This window comes from Stegodyphus dumicola, chromosome 4 (genome assembly GCF_044657685.1).
Source record: "Stegodyphus dumicola isolate Sdum_Otavi_A_Nest chromosome 4, ASM4465768v1".
Classification (NCBI taxonomy): domain Eukaryota; kingdom Metazoa; phylum Arthropoda; class Arachnida; order Araneae; family Eresidae; genus Stegodyphus; species Stegodyphus dumicola.
The window spans coordinates 49,116,607-49,136,552 of NC_140771.1; the positions used below are offsets into that span (position 1 = coordinate 49,116,607).

The 19,946-nt window shown below is 31.4% G+C and overlaps 1 protein-coding gene across 3 annotated transcripts in view; it reads right to left on the reverse strand.

Moving 5' to 3' along the window:
- The window catches only part of LOC118186323 (WD repeat-containing protein 36), a 177,834-nt gene that overhangs the window by 14,545 nt on the left and 143,343 nt on the right, over positions 1 to 19,946 (reverse strand). For 2 of the 3 annotated variants that reach the window (XM_035356405.2, XM_035356407.2), the window contains 3 exons: positions 13,826 to 13,968; positions 10,844 to 10,963; positions 3,898 to 3,982 (listed from right to left, as the gene is read on the reverse strand). In XM_035356405.2, the coding sequence (XP_035212296.1) occupies positions 3,898 to 3,982; positions 10,844 to 10,963; positions 13,826 to 13,968 (348 nt within the window). The remainder of the gene's footprint in view (positions 1 to 3,897; positions 3,983 to 10,843; positions 10,964 to 13,825; positions 13,969 to 19,946) is intronic. The other variant, XM_035356406.2, reaches the window with a different exon arrangement.

A 19,946-nucleotide genomic window follows, 5' to 3' on the forward strand; every position in this document is an offset into this window, starting at 1 on the left:
CTAAAAATTCTGTCATTCCTTAATTCTAAAGATTTTGCCATTTCTTAATTTTGTAACTTGGAGCTTCTCTAAATTCTGAAAAATTTGCCTTCTCTAAATTCTGCAGTTTGGTGTAGCAGTACCAGTTCTGCCATCGGTCTTCGCCTTATCTGAATAACAAATTAGTTATTCTCAGTTCAGACAGCACTAAATATAACCTTTTGCCCTAAGTGTATCATTTGCAAAACCTATTTTTTTGCATATAGAAAGAAATTTCGTCAACATACCCAACACTTTGCTGCTTAAGTTTGTAATTATTTCCAAGTGTAATATTGACATAAAAGGTTACCATGTTCTTTGATATTCAGTCACTAATATATATATATATATATATATATATATATATATATATATATATATATGTATGTATATATATATAAAAAAAAGCTTAGACTCTGTTGCATGAGTTATTTCTCTAGATGCTGTCTGCTCATACATAGTCATGCGGTAATGAAAGAAAAATATAATAAACAATGCTTCGCCAGGTTAGTGTCAGGGATATAAGTATTCAGTAGATATAAAATTAATGATGTTTTGATGTAAAATGTTTCGGTTTGAGATATATGCCATGCAGAAAGGAGCCAAATTATTGATTACACAGATCTTTGAATAGATTTTGATTTTTTCAACATCGAGGTATTTTATTTAGTGGCATAATGAAATAAAGAATCGGGACTCTCCATGTTTTATTATTAAAAGATATCAAATGCACATACATAAAGCATACCCCCACCCAAAAAATAAATAAAAAAGGGGGCCTGCTTGTGGTCTGGATTTTAAATCATTCCAAACATTAGATGCTTGGATTTCAGACTTACTATACTGTACTATAATTTTTTAAGTGTGTTTAGATTTATTTATTTATTATTTTTGTTTCTTCTTTTTATTTAGCAAAGTATGCAAAGACTATCTGTTTAAAGGAAAGGATACATACTACATTACATTTTTATTATTAAACATTAATTTTAACACATAATTTTGCAGAAGTACAGCGAGAGAAATAAAATTCTACAAATTGAGGGAAAATACATTTATACTAATTGTAGGGCGATTTAATTTTTTTTCTTTTATATTTATTTTTAAAATACATACTTTTCATGTGTTAAAATTAATAAATTAAATAGTACAGTACAAAGTCCGTAATCTGGATGTCTATTATCCGGAACTCAAATCCACAGCTTTTTTTTTCTATGCTTTACGCAAGTGCGTAATGCGTTTACGCAGCCGAGTTTAATGTATAACGGATGGTATAAGCTAGGTTAAAATTATTTTTACTGATTCTAAGCCATTTCAGTTAATGGTGCAGATTGTGCTGTTCCTTAATCTTCTAATTGGATAATAAGCAATATTAACAATTTTATAAAAATTAAGCTTGAACTTTCGATTATGTCAAAAAGAGTTTCCAATTCTGGAGCTGCCAAAGCATCTACAAAGTGAAAGCATGTTTCGATGTCCATCAAACAAAAAGTGGAATAGCTGCAAAACATGGATAAAGGCATATCCGTCTCAGAATTATGCGAGGAGTATAGCATTGGAAAGTCAACTGTATATGACATAAGCAAAACAAAAAAGGAACTTTTTGAATTTTTTGTGGATTCCAACACCCCACTTGCAATGAATAACAGAAAAAGGGTTCGCTATGCTAAAAGTGATGATTGAATGGGTCAGACAGCGTCAAAGCGAGGGCGTGCCATCGACGGGTCCAATTCTAATGGCTCAAGCCAAAATATTTCATGAAGAAATGAACTTAAACACTAAGTGCACATATTCAACAGGTTGGTTAAGCAAATTAAAAAATTGCAATGGTATAACACAATAACAAATTTCAGGTGAGAAAGCTTCAGCTGATACCGAAGCTGCTGAATAATATGCAGATGAGTTCATTGAAATCATTACTAGTGAACAATTATCTCCAGAACAAATTTACAACGCTGATCAAACTGGTCTTTTTTGGCAGTATGTACCGTAAAATACCTAGGCAACCTCTATAGAAAAGGCTCCAACTCCAAAGTGAGACTAACAATTTTAGCATGTGCAAATGCTGCAGGAACGCATAAGTGCAAACTTTTTGTCATCGGAAAACATGCAAGACCTTGAGCATTTAAAGGAGTAACGATTTTCCCTGTTATATATCTCGCAAATAAAAGAGCATGGATGACACAAGCATTGATGAATGATTGGTTGAAAATCATTTTATACCTGAGGCTTGGCGACATTTGAATTCGGTTGGCTTACCTGATGACTTAAAAATAGTCTTGATTGTTGACAACTGTTCGCTGCATACTTAAAGTTTTAGTGAAAGATAATGTATCCGTATTATTCTTCCCTCCAAATTGTACATCTATCATTCAGCCTATGGATATGGGAATAGTGCACATGCTGAAATGCAAATATAAAATAGCATTTTTAAAATCTATGTTAAATTTCTTGAACAATGGCAAGACTATTCAAGACTTTTTGAAATTTTTTAGCATAAAATCTGCAGTGTGGAGCATCGGAAGATAGTGGGAGGATCTGTCTCCTGATACATTAAAAAATGCTTGGCATAATTTATGGCCAGCTACCATATTTCATGGTGAGGATGATGAAGATGACAAGCGTGAATTTGAAGGTTTTCGGACATCGCAAACTAAAGGTGAAATTTTCCAGTTATTGGATTTTGTAAAGAAATGTGGAGAAGCGGTAGTAAATGAAGATGATATAACAGAAGTTTTTCATTGCGACGACAATGCCCCAATCATCAATCAGTTAACGGATGGAGAAATCTGTAGTATGGTTTTAGATCCAGAAAATACCGCTTCCGATAGTGAAGAAAGTGAGAGAGAGGTTATTAAAAATGAAAAAAATTTCGATTGACAAGTTAGTCGGTATTCTCGACAGAGCAATTACAGGACTTGAACAGTGGAACTTGGTAACTGAACAAGAAATTATGCCTGCTTATAGAATTAAAGAGAAAGTATTACACAAAAAAACGAAGCAACTTAAACAACTTACATTGAAAGAAATGTTTACAAAGCAAACAAATAAATAATTAAGCTTTTTTTTTTTAAATTTGATAATTGCTTTTTATTTCATAAATTACGGTTTCATATTTTTAATTGTATAATTTCTGCATGCCATCTTACCAGATTTAAATTGATGATCTATAATCCGGAAGAACCCCTAATACGGAATCACCTAAGTCCCGACGAGTCCGGATTACGGATTTTGTACTGTACTAATTAATAAAGCATTTTTTTTTTACATTTTTATTAATGTCTACCAAGTCTTGCACTTTTCTTTTGGTTTTAACCAGTTTTTTCTACCAACAAGGCAAAAACCAGCCCTGATTTTGCTTAAGAAGCAACACAACGACAAAATTATATCATAACATAATAATTACAATCATTTACATGTTTCTTTAATTTTATTTAAGTGATGGTTTTTTAATGGCACAGATTTAAATACTTTAAATATTTATTAATAACATTTTGACACCCTCTCTTGTAGTAGTATTGATATGAAAAAGTGATAATAAAAAGAATTACTTAAAATACAAGCAACTGTTAGTATATTGTAATAAAACAAAATTTGTTATTATAAATAATACTACAATAAAAACTGCATTTCTTCCTTTGAAAAAAAAATACAGTTTTTAAAAGCATAATAGCTTAATTTTAGTTCAATTATTACAATTAAATTTAGTTGGACAAGGGGAATCATACAAAAGAACACTCAAATATATATGCTATATCTTAAATACATGCAATAAAAAACAAACATTAAAAGCACAAATTAATGAATTAAAATACATATTTGATTTATGCAACAGTTGTTGAATATGAATAAAAATCAAAACTTGATTCAAAAGAAACTTACATATTTTCAATGTTTCACTTTTTTCAAGTAAAGCAAAAAATTCTGAGCCATGTTGCATCACATGAAGAATTTTAGATTTCTGCATCTAGAAATATTTTGAAATACATATTTTGTTATGCAAGATACATGATATGTACATGCTGCTAATATTAGTACTATAGCTTACAGAAATTGAATAATAATAAGGCATTACTTCTTCATCCTCAAAGTAAGCCCCCTTCCCATCCTAAAACTTATTTATCCAATTTGACATGTGTCTATCTATATGAACTTGAGGTCAAATTCATGTTACTTTTGATGAAAACTTTAAGTGAGATTTAATGAATTATATGATGTTCTGATATCACCATCTAACATTTTTTCTACTGTTTTGGTAGTCCCACTCCCTCAGTATTAAATCTGATCTTTAAATTTAATGGTCGACTTTTAATTTTAAGGATACAATCGGAGACAGCTTTAAGTAAAATAAGGGATGTTCTTACAAATAAAATGGCTGACACATTTGAATTTAACGTAGAGTTAAATAATATTTTGTAATAATGTTCTTGTCATTCTGGGGTCAGGCAAAATTTTCAGAGCTTAGGAACAACTTTTAATTTAATAGAATATATTTTTCCCAATACCAAAATAAATAAATAAAATAAAAATTGCTTTCAAAAGTATTACCATAAAAAATTAGTTTTCAAAACTATTACCACCTAATAGTGAAAGAAATTTAAATGACTGCAAACCTCAGACAAAAAAATAATCTTAAGCAGATACCACCAGAATACATAATTTCTTTGATTCTAATAACTTTGTGAAATTTACAGATTACATTTATGTATATTTTGTTTTAAAAATTTACTATTTTAAATTTTCCATTAATAATTTGTGTGCATTTTATTTAAATACTTTCTATATCTATTGTGCATGTGATAATTGTTATCATATTTGATTTACATGGGGTGTAGTGTAGCAGGCCTCTTCGTGGTGCATCCTGGGTTATGCTAAACCTACTAAAGCTTTGCCGCTTGTTGATGGCTACTAGAGATCCTCCAAACTGTCCTTTTCTGGACAAACAGCACTTAGTGATTGTCCAATGTAATGCGGGTGATTTTTCCCAAGAAAAGAAAACACAACTTATGACTGAATTAAATGCTCAACAAATAGATGTATTTCTTATTTTTTGAGGCAAATTTGTCTAGGAACGGTATGAAATGCTACTCGTTTGATAACTACTATCTACAACTCTTGCCTAAATCAAGAAGAATCGCTAGTGGAATCTTGGTTGGTATTAAAAACAACTTGTTTTCCAAATTCAATATTATCAGTGACTTACCCTCTTATACTGGTGATGAGCTGGTCAAAATCGACGTTTGGAAACAAAAAAAAAACCTTTCACTATTTATACTTGTTATAGCCCACAAAAAAAAAAAAATAAAATAAAAATAATAATAATAATAATAATAATAATAATAAAAAATAAAAATAAAATAAAATAAAATAAAATAAAATAAATAAAAAATAAATAAATAAATAAATAAAATAAAATAAAATAAAAAATCCAGGATCTTTCCTTCCTTAAGTTTTATTAAGGAAGGAAAGATCATGGATTTTTTATTTTTTATCCTCTGTGGAGATTTTAATGTTCATAGCTCCCCCCCCCGATGGAATTTTAGGATTCTAACCATTCCAGGAGAATAATGGAGGACCTAATTAACTCAACCAGACTGGAACATCTACCAGAACATGGATATTCTTTCTTATATTCCTTATAATGGAAATGGTACAAATCCTAATCTGATTTTAGCCACTGTTGATTTAGCTGGGGATGCAAGAAGAGAAGTCATTTTTGATCCTGGTTCTGGATGTCGCATCATCACGACCCTTTTTGGATTACAATTGTCTTATCTTTTAGTATATGAAGTGAGAAATAGGTGGAATTTTAAGAACCCGAAGTGGCTAAAACTTTTGCTGGGAACTTGAGACTATCTTTTCCCAACCACCTAAGTTCTTAAACCCTGAGATGAGCACTGACAAGGCATTCTCTTATTTTTCCGAATTGATTTTGACAACCGCAAAGAAGTTTTTTTTTTACCTTAGTTTTTTTACCAAGAGGTAAAAAAAACTAAGGTTCAAGGCTTTCTGGAATCATAGACTGACTGAATTAAAGGGTATAACCATTGAATCTCGAAATGTCGCTGAACAAACAAAAAATCCTAAAGACGTCCAACGAACTGTAGCCATTATTAAAAAAGAAATTATTGCAGCAAAGAAAAAATGCTTTAATGATTTCATTACTAATATAGATTATAGAAAGGATGGAAAAAAGGTTTATAATTTTGCGAATGGAGTGAAAAATGAAGAGAGTGTTCATGGAAGAGAATCCATGAAAGTAGGTTAAAAAATACTGACGGATGATCTGGTCATTGCAGATGCTTTTAACTCCTTTTATTGCAAAAGACAACATTAAAAAAACAAACTAAAGAAGAATCAAAGAACCCTTCGGAAAACAATTATCTAGAAATTTTTTTCAAGCCCTCGGGGACCTTCGGTTTTCAATAGAGATTTTACTATTTCTGAATTGCGAGGAGCTATTGGACAAATGAAATGTAAAAAAAAAGTCCAGGCCCAGATAATATCCATTTCGAATTTTTAAAGAATTTTTGCGAAAACACCCTGAATGTCCGTCTGAAGCTCTATAATAAGAATTGGAACTCGACTGTTCCTGCTGCCTGGAAAAAGGCCATCTTGTTCCCAATTTTTAACCCCTTGTGATGCAGTATACTTCAAAGCCGGAATTTCAACAACAAAAATTGCATGCAGTCTATCTAGGCCTAAAGGAGTACACAGGTAAAATTTTGTATAAATTGCACTTACCGTTTTAATTCTGTGGGTGTTCCATGAGGTGGAACACTGCGCCGCCAGAGATTTTAAAAGTGTGACTAAGTGAGCATTGCAGTGAAGCATGGAGATAAGTAGGAGTGTTTTTATAGCAATGAAAAAACACTGTATTATGGCTGTATACATGGTTTTCTGGATACACACAACATTCTTGAGTAAATATGGGTAAATGAGATACATTATATGTATATACACAAGTCCTATATACAAAGATATTTAAAAATTTTTCGATTTCTTAACTTTGTGAAATTGTTCAAAGTATGTCGCACCTTTTTGACAGAAGCACAAACCAACTTTGCAGGTTTTGAATACAAAAGTTGTTTTGTGCGGCTTCTTGTTCCGTGCAATAATATGGTTAGAATTCCAAGTAAAAACTTGAGGCTGCGTAGAGGGGCCTGGCTAAGATGGATCATCAACCTTCTCATCAAATAAATGAGTTTCATCTGACATATCACAATAGGATTACACAAGTGGTTCAGGAGCATATATCTCAGTATCGCTGCTATCTTCATGCTCTGATTCAGAATAAGAGGGTAAATCATGAAGCACTTTTAGCGCTTCAGAAAGAGTTAGACCTCTCTGCACCATTTATGGAAAATTAATAATAAAAAATTAATTACAATTAATACTAACAGTAAAGAAAAATAAGCTATAAGATATACATACACAAAAAAATATCTACACAATTATTAAAAATAAACGGGAATGAGACTAAAAAGCGACAGCAAAAAATTTGTGCAGCTCTAAGTAAAGATGCCTCGAGCTACTGATAAAAATCTCGCCTGAAAATTGCTCACAAAAATTTCAAGATGACCATATTGGGGCTTTCATAGCACAAACCCCACCTCACCCCTCAAGACTGCTTTTGAATTCATTCCCCCAAAACAATGTAAATAGAAAACATATACAGCAGATGTTTTCTCCTAAGACAGATGTTGTGATGCATAATAGCATGAGATCGCTAAAGACACAGTGTTCCCACTAATGGAACACCCTGTTTTATTCAATGATTCTGCGCATGCTTTTTGTATGAAAAATGTAAAATAATATATAACAAATAATATAGAGTACAGCCATCAAAATTATACAGAAATTGTTTTTCAAACAATTTTTTTTTTTTGTATCACCAAAAAAAAAAAAAAAAAAAAAAAAAAAAAAAAAAATATATAGAAAATTACTAGAAAATAAGTGGATCTTAATAACACATCATAAATGAAATTCTGATTCTCCTTGTGATATGCTGCCATTGACTATTTAAAAAGATAAGTTTGAAGTATCTTATAAAGGCATTTTTATTCATTTATGGTTGAATTTAATGGTTTCAGAAGCAATTCAAGTTGGGTGTTCATGTAGTGGAACACTGAGCAACAAAGGGTTAAAAAAAAAAAAAAAAAAAAAAAAAAAAACCACAACAGGATTTGGACAGTTATAGACCAACTGCTTTAATTAGTGTGTTATCAAAAATTATGGAGAAAATGATTGTTTCCCATCTTAGTGGCATTTGGAAACGAATAGCTTGGGATTTAGAAATTACCATTCTACAAGTCACCAAGTCATATTCCTAAACCAGTCTATTAAAAATGCATGAAATTCGGTACTGGCTGTTTATGAAGATTTCCAAGCAGTGTATGATAATGTTTGGAGGTTAAAAGTTCTTCAAAAACTTCTGACATTCAGTGTTGGCGGGAAATTGTTCCTTTGGGTAAAACATTTCTTGACCCAACGTTTTTGTGTTACTCGTTATGGCCCCAGCACTTCAAAATATAATTGTTGAAATTGGTTTGCCTCAGGGCACAGTTATTAGTCCTATTCTTTTTAATATTTTCACTAATGATCTATCAGTCATTTTGGAATCAGATGGGATCGTGAACACTGCCCTTTTCGTCAATGATCTTGTCATATGGGCCAGAGCTAACAAAAAAGATCAAGATGGTTTAAACCGAATCCTAAACTATGCACTCCAGAGACTAAAGGAGTGGTGTTCTGCTAATAATATGGGAGTTAATCGGGGGAAGACTACTTGTCAGTTTTCTCTTTCAACAAACCAAACTTTACTCCTAAACTAATCTAAGTCGGTTTTGCAGCAGGGGCAAACCAATCAGTGACAAACCCGATTCAGAAAAATGCTTTCATCCTTTTCCAGAGACTTATTCAACTACTAAGAAACTCTCATTGGAGGAATTATGATTATGATAAACAATGAAATCTGAAGACAAAAAATGGCTTTCTGCAGTGTGCCTCTTGCCCAGAACAATACAATCATACAAGAACACTGAAACTGGCACTGCTGTTTTTCCTAAATCTTTTGAATCATAGCTTCCTTGATGTGCAGTTGGACGTGGAAATGAAAGTAGGTAAGAAGAAAATGAGTCCAGAGCAAATAAGCACTATAGCTTTGGAAACAACTGAGCAATGTTTTCCGGCTAAGGAATGGATGCATGTATACATGGATGGCTCTCTGACCTATAAGATCCAGGGGGCTGGAGCTGGAGTTTTTAGCAAGCTTTTCTGTTTCTACATATCTGTATTGGCTTACTCCATGCACTCTGATGAAGAACTAAAAGCCATTCATGTGGCTCTCCAACAATTATCACTGAGACAGAGGTAATAATTGTTGGATGGATGGTCAGAGAGCCTCTAGGGGTTGGAGCTGGAGTTTTTAGGAAGCTTTTCTGTTTCTACATACCTATAGTGGCTTACCCCATGCACTTTGATGGAGAACTGAAAGCCATTCATGTGGCTCTCCAACAATTATCACTGAGATAAAGGTTGTTTGGGACGGCTGTTGTACTGTCGGATTCGACTTCAGCAATACAGGCCATCTCCTCTTAACAAGAGTGTAAGAATATATGCGTTCAACACTGTCAGAAAGTCACAAAAGAATTTTCCCACAAGATATCTTTTCAATGGGTATCTTCACACTGTGGTATTTATGGGAATGACATGGCTGATGTGCTTGCGAAAAAGGGGGCTATGGTTCTACAAAAGCCAAAAACGTGTGCAAGCCTGCATTCTATTAAGCTTCTGACATCGCTAATATATCAAAAGACTTTGAGATTTTGCCACTTGGGCTTGTGATGGCAAGCCTTGGAGTATTCTCTCAAGAAACCCAGCTTTTGTTTCTGACCACCCGCAAACAGTTGCGGTTGCATCTTTTAGACTATTGATGGCGCATGACCGTTTACAGAATCATTTATTTCGCATTCGACTAGCTGATTCGCCCTTGTGTGTTTTATGTAACAGTGGACAGCCAATGACAGCGGAACATTTGGACGAGTGTGAAGCACTGACAAATTTTTCTTGTAGATTTCAGCACTATTGGCAAACAAGGAGTTTAATGGCCTAACGGCCAATGTAACTGGCATTTGACAAATAAAAAAAAGTATTTTATTTGCATTTAACCCAAAGTAATTCAAAATTTTGAAACCAAAGTGCATGAATCTCAATTATCTCTTAAAATAAATGTTACTCCTATTGCTATTTAAAAATTTTGAGATCAGCATCACTCAACTACTTTGTAACTGAAAGGCTAGAAAATACAAGTAGAAGTAAAAAACAACTTCTTTAGCTGAAAAACTGTAGACAATGCACTGAAATAAAAATGGGGGAAATAATAATAAACATTTTAAAATATAAGTATCAATTAGAAGGGGGAAAGTTATGATATTTTTGTAATCTTTATATACTTTTACAGAAAAACATGTTTATACTAATTGGATTTATAACTTAAGTACAGTTCACTGTTTTTTAATTCTTGTCAAGCATTAATTTGTTTTAAATGCACAGATTCTTTCACCTTTCCAAGCACACATCATTAACATTAATCATTAACATTAATTCAATAAACAATTTAGCTAATTTCCAGCAGTTTCTCTAGAGTGGAGTACATTTTTCATTAATCACAAAGATTAGAAGCTTAGTTCTTATGTATATGAAAAGTGAGAATTTTGTAGATATCCCAATATCTTTAAATATGCAATTTTGAAAAGAAACATTTTGCAAAGCATAAATAATTTAAGTGGAGAAAAAACTGAATTCTAACAATTAAAAATTTACTTACCTCTTCCCTCCAATTATCATTATCTTCAACAAAGAATGTAGGCTTCAAACCAGACACAACAGGTAAAAAGAAAGGAGCCCTTTTTGGAACACTTACTGGCTCTTTGGGTTTATTTCGGAGCTATATTGCAATAAAATAATTTTATTAATGTTACTAAGCACTAAATATTTTAAATGTATATTTATTTTATAGCAGGTCAATCATAACAATTTAGAAAATTATGTAAGAAAAATGTTAGTTTTTAAAATTTACAATTCACAAAATCTTCATGTAAAAATTAAATTATTAACTTAAAAATGATATTTTACAACATAATCTGATTTGTTAACACTACGTTTATTGATACATAACAGGTAAAATTAATTTACCTGTTGTGTAATTATTAATTATCAATAATTTAGTTAAATTAATTAAATTATTGATAATTAAATGCACATCTATTTTTTTAAACAAACAAAGCACAAAAAAAAAAAGGGGGGTATAGTGATACTTTCAATGTTAAATAAGCTTTTGAGTAGAAGTTACTTATAGCAGAGCTGTTACAAATTGTTCCTATCCTTGAAGACTAGTCTACCCACCATTCCAACCCAGCAATGCAAGATTACTGTAAATTTCAAAATGTACTTCTGAATGGGATGTTAATCAACATTAATTCTTTTGACCAAGCATTTAGAATTTAGGGTTCTTTTTGATTATACAGATGCCTCTGAAAAGCATTCCCAAGAAAGCGCACTAAAAAAAGTCAAAATAAACAACCCACAATGTCACAAAAATGTATAATAACCCAAGTATGCTCAGATAGGCTGCAGATGACAGCTGATTTCTGCCTGCAAATTCAACAACTTCTCTGACTAGTGTTTGCTGCTTGTTTCCTGATTAGTAATCTGCTGAAATAAAATATAATAGAAGATTAAAAATCTGCTAATGCCTGAAATTTGTGCCACTTCTTGGATATCAACAGGGCAAAGCAGATAGCTCTGAAAATTTTTGGTTATAATGTTAAGCATTTAATATTAAAGGAAGTAAGCTAGCATCTTCTACTGATAATCCCTTTTATAAAAGTTAAAAATAAAAATTTACTTAATACTTTCTTTAATTAAGAATACATTTTTAAACGTCATTTTATTCTGAATGGAATTAAAGCCTATGCTTTAATTTAAATGAAATATTTTCACAAGTTTTTGTTAATTACATTAGAAAGAAATTTTAAGGTAATTCAATTTTATTTGGTTAATGATTTCAAAAATTAAGTTTATTGTATTTTTATTAGTAAAATTATGCATAATTTCTTTTCTATTTACAGAGCTTCTTCCAGAAATACTTTCTCAAATATAATATGATTTTTAGCTTCTGAGGCATCCTTTAAATTAAAAATTAGAGTCACTTTATAATTAATGCTCTGTAGGGTTCATTTCAAATTAGAGCACTTTATATTTTAATAGTGAAATGCATTAAATATTGCTGCTGATTTCCATGCACTTAACTTTCTATGAGTATTTCTGAAAGGGATTAAAAAAGTTTTTCTTTTAATATTATTTAAAACTTTTAACCGAGTTATTATAAAATGTAAGGAAATTATTCTTTTAATACTTATCAAATTTTTAACCCTTAATTTCAACAGTGCATATTCTAAAAACTCTTCTTTACTATTTCCTTAAATAGGCATCTCACAGACTGTGTTTTAAAACACCTTTTAATTATTGCTTTCCAGTAAAAACCATTCTTGCTTAAATAGTTTTAAATATATTTGTAAACAGAATTTCAATTTGTGTTTATGATTAAATGTTACGGTTATTATATATTTAGATAATATTTAATAAATAGATCTCTTCACAGTAACATTCACAGGAGTTTATGAATGAATAAATTGATCATTTCCAAATATATTTATGTATTTTGCCAGAGGCAAATATATGCTTTTTTACAATGTTATGCAAAAATGCCCCCATATATTTAATATTTTTCATTTGCAGCATATGCAAATCTTTAATTTCTGAACATTAAGTATATTTTGCAAGTTATGCACATATCAGAATTTTTTATAGAAATACTGTATATTTTAACATGCATAATTTTATACTTACATTTAGCCATCAAGTTTTAAACTTTTGACTTATAACACGTTTTTGGATACATTCATTATCAAATTTTCTAATAAACATATTTTGGCAGGGTATTTAATGGCTCTCTTAGTGATTTTACCCAGTTTAATAGTTTTCTGATAATACAATAAATAACAACTATCCATTTTACATTTAAACATTAACCTCACTGTCATTAGATCACAATCTTGATTGTCTTACTCTGCACAATATTGCTTCATTTTTTAAAACAGTTAAAAGAACTAATTCATCTAAATTCACAAATACATACATTATACAAATAATTAAAAATATATAAATTATACTAATTTTCACACCTATACCACTTAGTTATACGGAAATTGAGGTTAAAGGTGTGTTATACTTTCACGATATTTTGACATTTCAAAGGTACCTTAAGGTATTTTTCATTTTTTAAGCATAATATAAATATTTTGCTAAAATCTACATTTTTGAAGTCTAGTAGCTTATAATTTTATAAAACAAATTTATAATCAAAATCGCTGTTGCAAGTCATAAAAAAATAACCCAAATGTGATTTTTGTGTAAATGCCACTAAACTATAAAATTCGCTATTATCCATCCAATAATGAATGTTTCTTTTATGTGGAAGTGTCCCCGCTTTTCGATTTGTATGGAACTGTCATGTGTTGAAACACTATCCAAGCACTGTTAATGATGCTCTGGATGTAAACAAAAACACCCCCTCTGGAGACCAAAGTTTGGAAGTTATGAGTCACTCATAGTACAGGGCTGTTGCTCCTGTTATTCTTACCTCCATGCATTTTATACTTTATTTTAAACAACACACCTTAATTAAAATGGTACAGTTATATTTTATAAGAAAATATACACAGGGAAAAAAAAAAAAAAATTGTACCTTTATTGTATGAAGGTCTAAAAGATTCAACCAGTGTGACTGTGATAGTAGAGACAGTGTTGCAAGTTCATCGGAAATTTGTTCTGGAGATTTAAATTCAGGAATAACTGGGTATTCTAAGGTATAGATATCTTCTTCTTCTGCTAAAATTTAATTTCTTAAAAAATTTAATCTTTGAAGTACTACCATCACACAATACAATACACATTTATTATGATTAAGTAATTAAAACTTATGTAATCAAATATCAACTTGAATATATTCAAATTAGAATATTCACAAAAATAATTTACAATGAAGAAGTCAAAATGATGACATACTAAATCATATTCTATAAACCCTAATATATGGAATTAAAAATATTGTACTGTAAGAAACTTTTTGAGAATTTCATATAATCATAGGAAATTCATCCCTAAGCTACATCTGTTTAAAATTTTTAAAAGCTCCTCATTTACTTTTTTCCAAGCAGATGTATCCATGTCCTTGATCAAAAGTTAAATATGGTATTTTTTAAACTGGAAAAAACAAACAGAAAACACACTTAAGAAGAAAGGGCAGAAAAATCATGGGTCATGCTACTATTACTTTGTAATTGAGTAGATAAATTTATGTGATATATTTTACCAACAGTGAAAAATAGTTGTTTAAAAAATCGCATTTATATTAACATTTAGTTTTCATAAGCACTAAATTAAAAACGGTAAAAACAATAGTACAGTCAAAAGTCGTTAATTCGGACCTCAAAGCTACAAACTTTCTGCGCATGCGTCGCATTCATGCATGCACACAGGCGTTTACGAATGCGCGCAAGACCTTTACGACTGCGAATAAGTTTGTGCGCATGCGCGTTTAATGTGTAACGGACGGTATAAGCTAAAATAAAATTATCTAATTCAGTTAATGTCACAGATTGCGTTGTTCCTTAACCTTCGAATTGGATCCGGCTTATTATTTTTTGCAGACTGTTAGATCAATTTCATAAAAGTAAGCTTGAACTTTCGATTGTGTCAAATAGAATTTCCGATATATATTTACTAATATGTAATTTGTATCTACAAAGCGAAAGTATGTTTCGAAATCCGAAATGTGTTTATCAATTTCACGCCGCGGATTGGAAGTTGATCTGCCAGCACTATCCTTATCTTAGGGCAGATGTTTTTATTTTATTTGGCTTATAATTCCTTACTAAGTGTAGTATTTCATCTCGATGTACTCCGTCTTTGATATGATTTAAATCAAGTTCCTCGTCATTATAATTTGCTTCCGATAGTGAAGAAAGTGACCCAGAGGTTATTGAAAATGAAAATATTTCGATTGATAAATTAGTCGGTATTCTCAACACAGCAATTATAAGACTTGAACAGCAGAACTTTGTAACTAAACAAGAAATTATGTCTGTTTAATAGAATTAAAGAGAAAGTATTATCACATGAAACGAAGCAACTTACATTGAAAGAAATGTTTAATAAAGTAAACAAGAAAATATTAAGCTTTTTCTTTTTGTAACTTTTGATACCCTTTAGATCATAATTGTTCTTTATTTCATAAATTACGGTTTCATATTTTTAATTTTGTAATTTCTGCATGCCTTCTTACCAGATTTAAACTGATGATCTATAATCCGGAATCGCCGAAGTCCCGATGAGTCCGGATTAACGACTTTTGACTGTATATATTATTACACACTATCTTCAAGAAGAAATACAAAACCTTATTACTGTCCTCTTAGAAATTCCAAAGTTCACAATTTCGCACACCTTAAAAAAAGATGGCATTAACTTCTTCTGGCTTCTTTTAAATTACTTGTTTACAGTGAAATGATATTTTTTTACCCAAACCTGAAAAGGATGTAACTAGTGGATGACATTTACAAGTAATTTAATACATGTATGTAATTCAAATTCTCTTTTCTCTTTGAATTTGGCTAGAATTAATAGAGTACTATTCTCTGTGTGCTTTATGGAATTACTGGCCATATATTCTTTATACTAAACAAAATGTCTTACTTCAATTTCTTAAGACGTTTTTATAGCTCGATTGCATGAAGAATTGTGACTTTTTTAACCCCTTATTTCATTTTTCCTGTACTTTTCGGCCAGTTTTAGAACTACAACTGTTTAAAAGCATTGCCATCTTGGATTGGTTTCTCTTAAAAGACATGCATCTGAAAACGATGCTCGGTTCACACCTCTCCACCCCCTTTCCGATTTAGCCACCAGTTGCTTCAAACCAAGAAAACATGGGCTTTTTTTAAAATTGTTTTATGTCCTTTTTCCTTTGATAAATGTGGACTTTTTCACTTTCTGGTATCCCCCTTTTCAAGTTTTGTTTAAAATTTTAGCAACCTCATCGACTTCTATTCTTTTAGCAGTTAAAACATACTGTTTAGATGTAAGTTTTCGGAATGGTAAGTTCATTTTTCAATAGTTTCATTGTTTTCATTTTAAATAATTTTCTCTTAATTTACACTTAATTTTTTGATTATTTTTTGGCAAAAATGTTTTTAATCAACAAAAAAGTTGATACTTTATCCCTTTGCGACACGCATATTAAAAAATATTTTAATCTTAAAAAAAATGCCTTAGAATAAGTCAGATGGATTTACTTAAGTGCCTTTCAAGCTTGAAAAAAATTCTGCGTTTTTATTTTTTACGGGGGAAGGTGGGATACCGTTTGTCCCACCATGGAACTAGCACGTCTTATAGTATATTTGTGCATAGCAGGGAAAAAAATCATATGTGGAATGAATAAACAAAATAAAGCATGCATTCTAAAATATTGATAATAAACACATTAAAATGCATTTTGTACAGTATATTTAATATTTTTAAATTTTAGGAAGAAAAAGAAAATATTTTCTTGGACATTATTTTAAGATTAAAATTTGATACTCGTACATATGATACTAAATAAAATATTAAAATTGGCACTTGATTCAAAAACATTTATATATGATTAAAATTGAAAAAAGTTATTTTTCATGAAACTTTGTAAAACACATTGTTTCATTCTTTTGTAAGCATAGAGGCACTTCACATGTTTCAGCCATCCAAAATGTTCGCTGTGCTTCTTTCAATGTGCTGCAATACGTACATCTTCTACTGCTCGTTCTCTTTGGCGTGTAACTTACATTTTTTAGTCTCTTTTCTGGTTGTACGAACGGTTTTTTAGTTTTTATTTGAACTGGGGATTTCAGTTTTCTTTTCAGCTCTTTCTTGCCTCCAAGTGCCATTAGACCTTCTATAACTGAGAGACAAAAATCTTTCATTGTTTTTACATCATGAACGGGTTCGCGAACAAACTTGAATAGAATAAATGCGTTTACTATAATCGCATCTAAAAAGTAAAAAAAGATCATGTGCCACCATTTCTTGCTTTTGTGGTGTATTTCATATAGTAATTTCAGTTGATCAAATAACAGGGTTGCCACTCAAACAGGAGAATGAAATTCCCTGACTTTTCCAGGTTTTCCAGGTGTGTTTCAAGAAAATTCCAGTCTATCCGCGTAATGTACGTTGCCTGTGCTAAGAGGTAAATTAATTATGGTATTACTTGTATTGTGTAGCAAATTCACTTAATTATTCAATAAGTCCCAGAGGACATTTATTCTTAATTATTCTTGGTATACTTTGATAATTTTGTTTAGTTTTCCACTTAAGATACTTAATAAAATTTAAGATATATATATTGGATAACAAATGTATGTTTTATTTAATTATTACTCATGATCATCACCAGTTCAACATGAGGCTAATCCAGTCCTTATAAATCACAACGCAATGCTAAATAGTTAGGTTAGATTTTAGGTAAATTTAATTTGCGTGAGGTATGTTCTTAAAAGGCACCTTAACACTTGAAAACACAAATATAATTATAATAGTTGTTGTTTTCTCCACTGAAGATTGAGATTAGAATCTTCCCAATCTGGAATAAAATAAGGCTTTTTTTGCAGACATTCTGCAGCTAAACGAAAGAAAGAAATCTATTTTAATAAATTGAGGTATTTTATATTTATTTCGCAGCATACATAAGGAAAAAATATGTGCATTAAATTTCGTGATGGTATGTCATCATACTGCTATAATTAATTTCAGGATTATGCCAGAGAAAATTTCCTGAAATTTGGAAATATTATTTACTAATAATAAATAAATTTAGAGGGAAGAAGCAACATTACATTATATGAATAACATAAAAATAATTACTTAAAAATTGAATTAGAATAATCAACGATATTTTAGCGAATATAGTTATATTACATGGCTAGCCTAGATGACTGATTACTATTTTTTTATTTTACTGCAAAATGGCAAAGTATTTATTAAAAAGAAAAAAAAAAAAGGTTTAAAAAGATTTTGCGGTAAAATTCTAGTATACGGTAAGGCTTTGGCACGATTTTAAAAATTGTCGCCAAGACCAAAATGACCCGTTTACTGCGCATCAAGATGTAGCCAAATCCCATTATTATTCTAACCAAAGAACGTCTATGTAAAGAAGAAAAGGTTCCATACAAGTAGAATGCTATTACGCCGCTAGAATGCGGAGGGAAAATTTGCCAAGGGATTTGGCGACGGAACCTGGCGGCCAGAATTTCCCTCTCCGCGATGTGTACAGGAAATTGAGAAACACGTGTTAAGAAGAAACGCTTTTTAACAAAAAGAAAACTACGAAAATCCGTTTTTAAATTATTGCGAATTTGCAATAATTTTAAAAACGGATTTTCGTAGTTTCCCCCCCCCCTGAAAATAACTAATCCATGAATTAATTTACTTGCGCCAAAAAATATTTTCTTTTCCTTTAGAGTTTAACCACTTGCGCTAAGACTAAACTTCACAGTTGCGGTGCCGTGCGCTACAATATAACAAGCCGTAAAGTGTCTCATTTGCGCCGCTCCGCATCTGCGAGTGCAATCCAGAGCTGTAACTCGAGAAATAAACAATCTCGTTGTTAGACGACGTTTGCACCACGTTATTTTCATTTTTGCGATAAATGCTTATCGACGTGGTGTTCACGTCGCTCGCTGTTTGAGACAAAAGCATCTCGACGTGCGTGGCACGTCTTTTTTGCGCAAGTGGTTAAAGAAATTTTAAACGATATTCATTTTATGAACTCTTGATAACGTGACCTTCGAACTTCGACACCGGTTTCGAGCTTTGGCGACAGATATATCAGACATGCACAGCTGTTTTCCCTCTATGATGGAACGGAGCCACAGCCACGTCTGTTGCAAAGAGGTTTTCCTTCTTTACAATACATATTCTTTGATTCTAACCTCCATGGTACCGTATACTAGGATTAAACCCATTTTGTTTTATATGAGAACAGGTACTTTCTTTAGTTCATGCACTGCACATGCGATTCTCGAGAATAATGGAAACCAAAAGTTGCGGGAAAGTTGCTTTACCTTTCTAAAAGACAATCTAATTGGAGCTGCGAAAATTGGCTCTATGCCAGCTACCCGAATGACACTCACGTGATACATAACTCGCCAAAAAAGTTACCTCTTCCGACGTCGGCGCAAAAATCGCTTTTTTTGGCGGGATCGTTGTATGAACTTCCCTGACTTTTCCAGATTTTGACAAAAATACTTAAATTCCCTGACTTTTCCCTGAATATTTTGGTCAATTTTCGAATTCCCTGACTTTTCCCGGTTCTCCAGGTAGCGTGGCAACCCTGAAATAAGTCGACATATCCCATATTCTTATTATATGAAATAATGCTGTTTGGGCACAGTACTTTTTTTTTTGTTTTTCCATCTCGTTCTTTTCTATTAATTTCTTTCATTTCAGTTGCCTTTTCGAAGCAAGACAGGATAGAAATGGATCTTTTATCTTTCCATTTTATGCAATAAATTGAATCATCGCTAACTGAAAAGTCTATATCTCCTCTCGACATAAATTTGTCTTCTTTTAAATTTTTGGGTAGATACTTCCGATTCATATTTACAGTGCCACATGCATAGATGCTCTGTGTCTTTAAAAAGCGAAACAAATTATAACTTCAACCTCAGTTATTCTCTCCTGGATTTCAATTTCATCTAATCAGGACTGACATCTGAAGCATTTGAGTCGCAATCGGATGGCAATTCAGCAAAAAGATCCAAAGCTTCCTGAGTTGT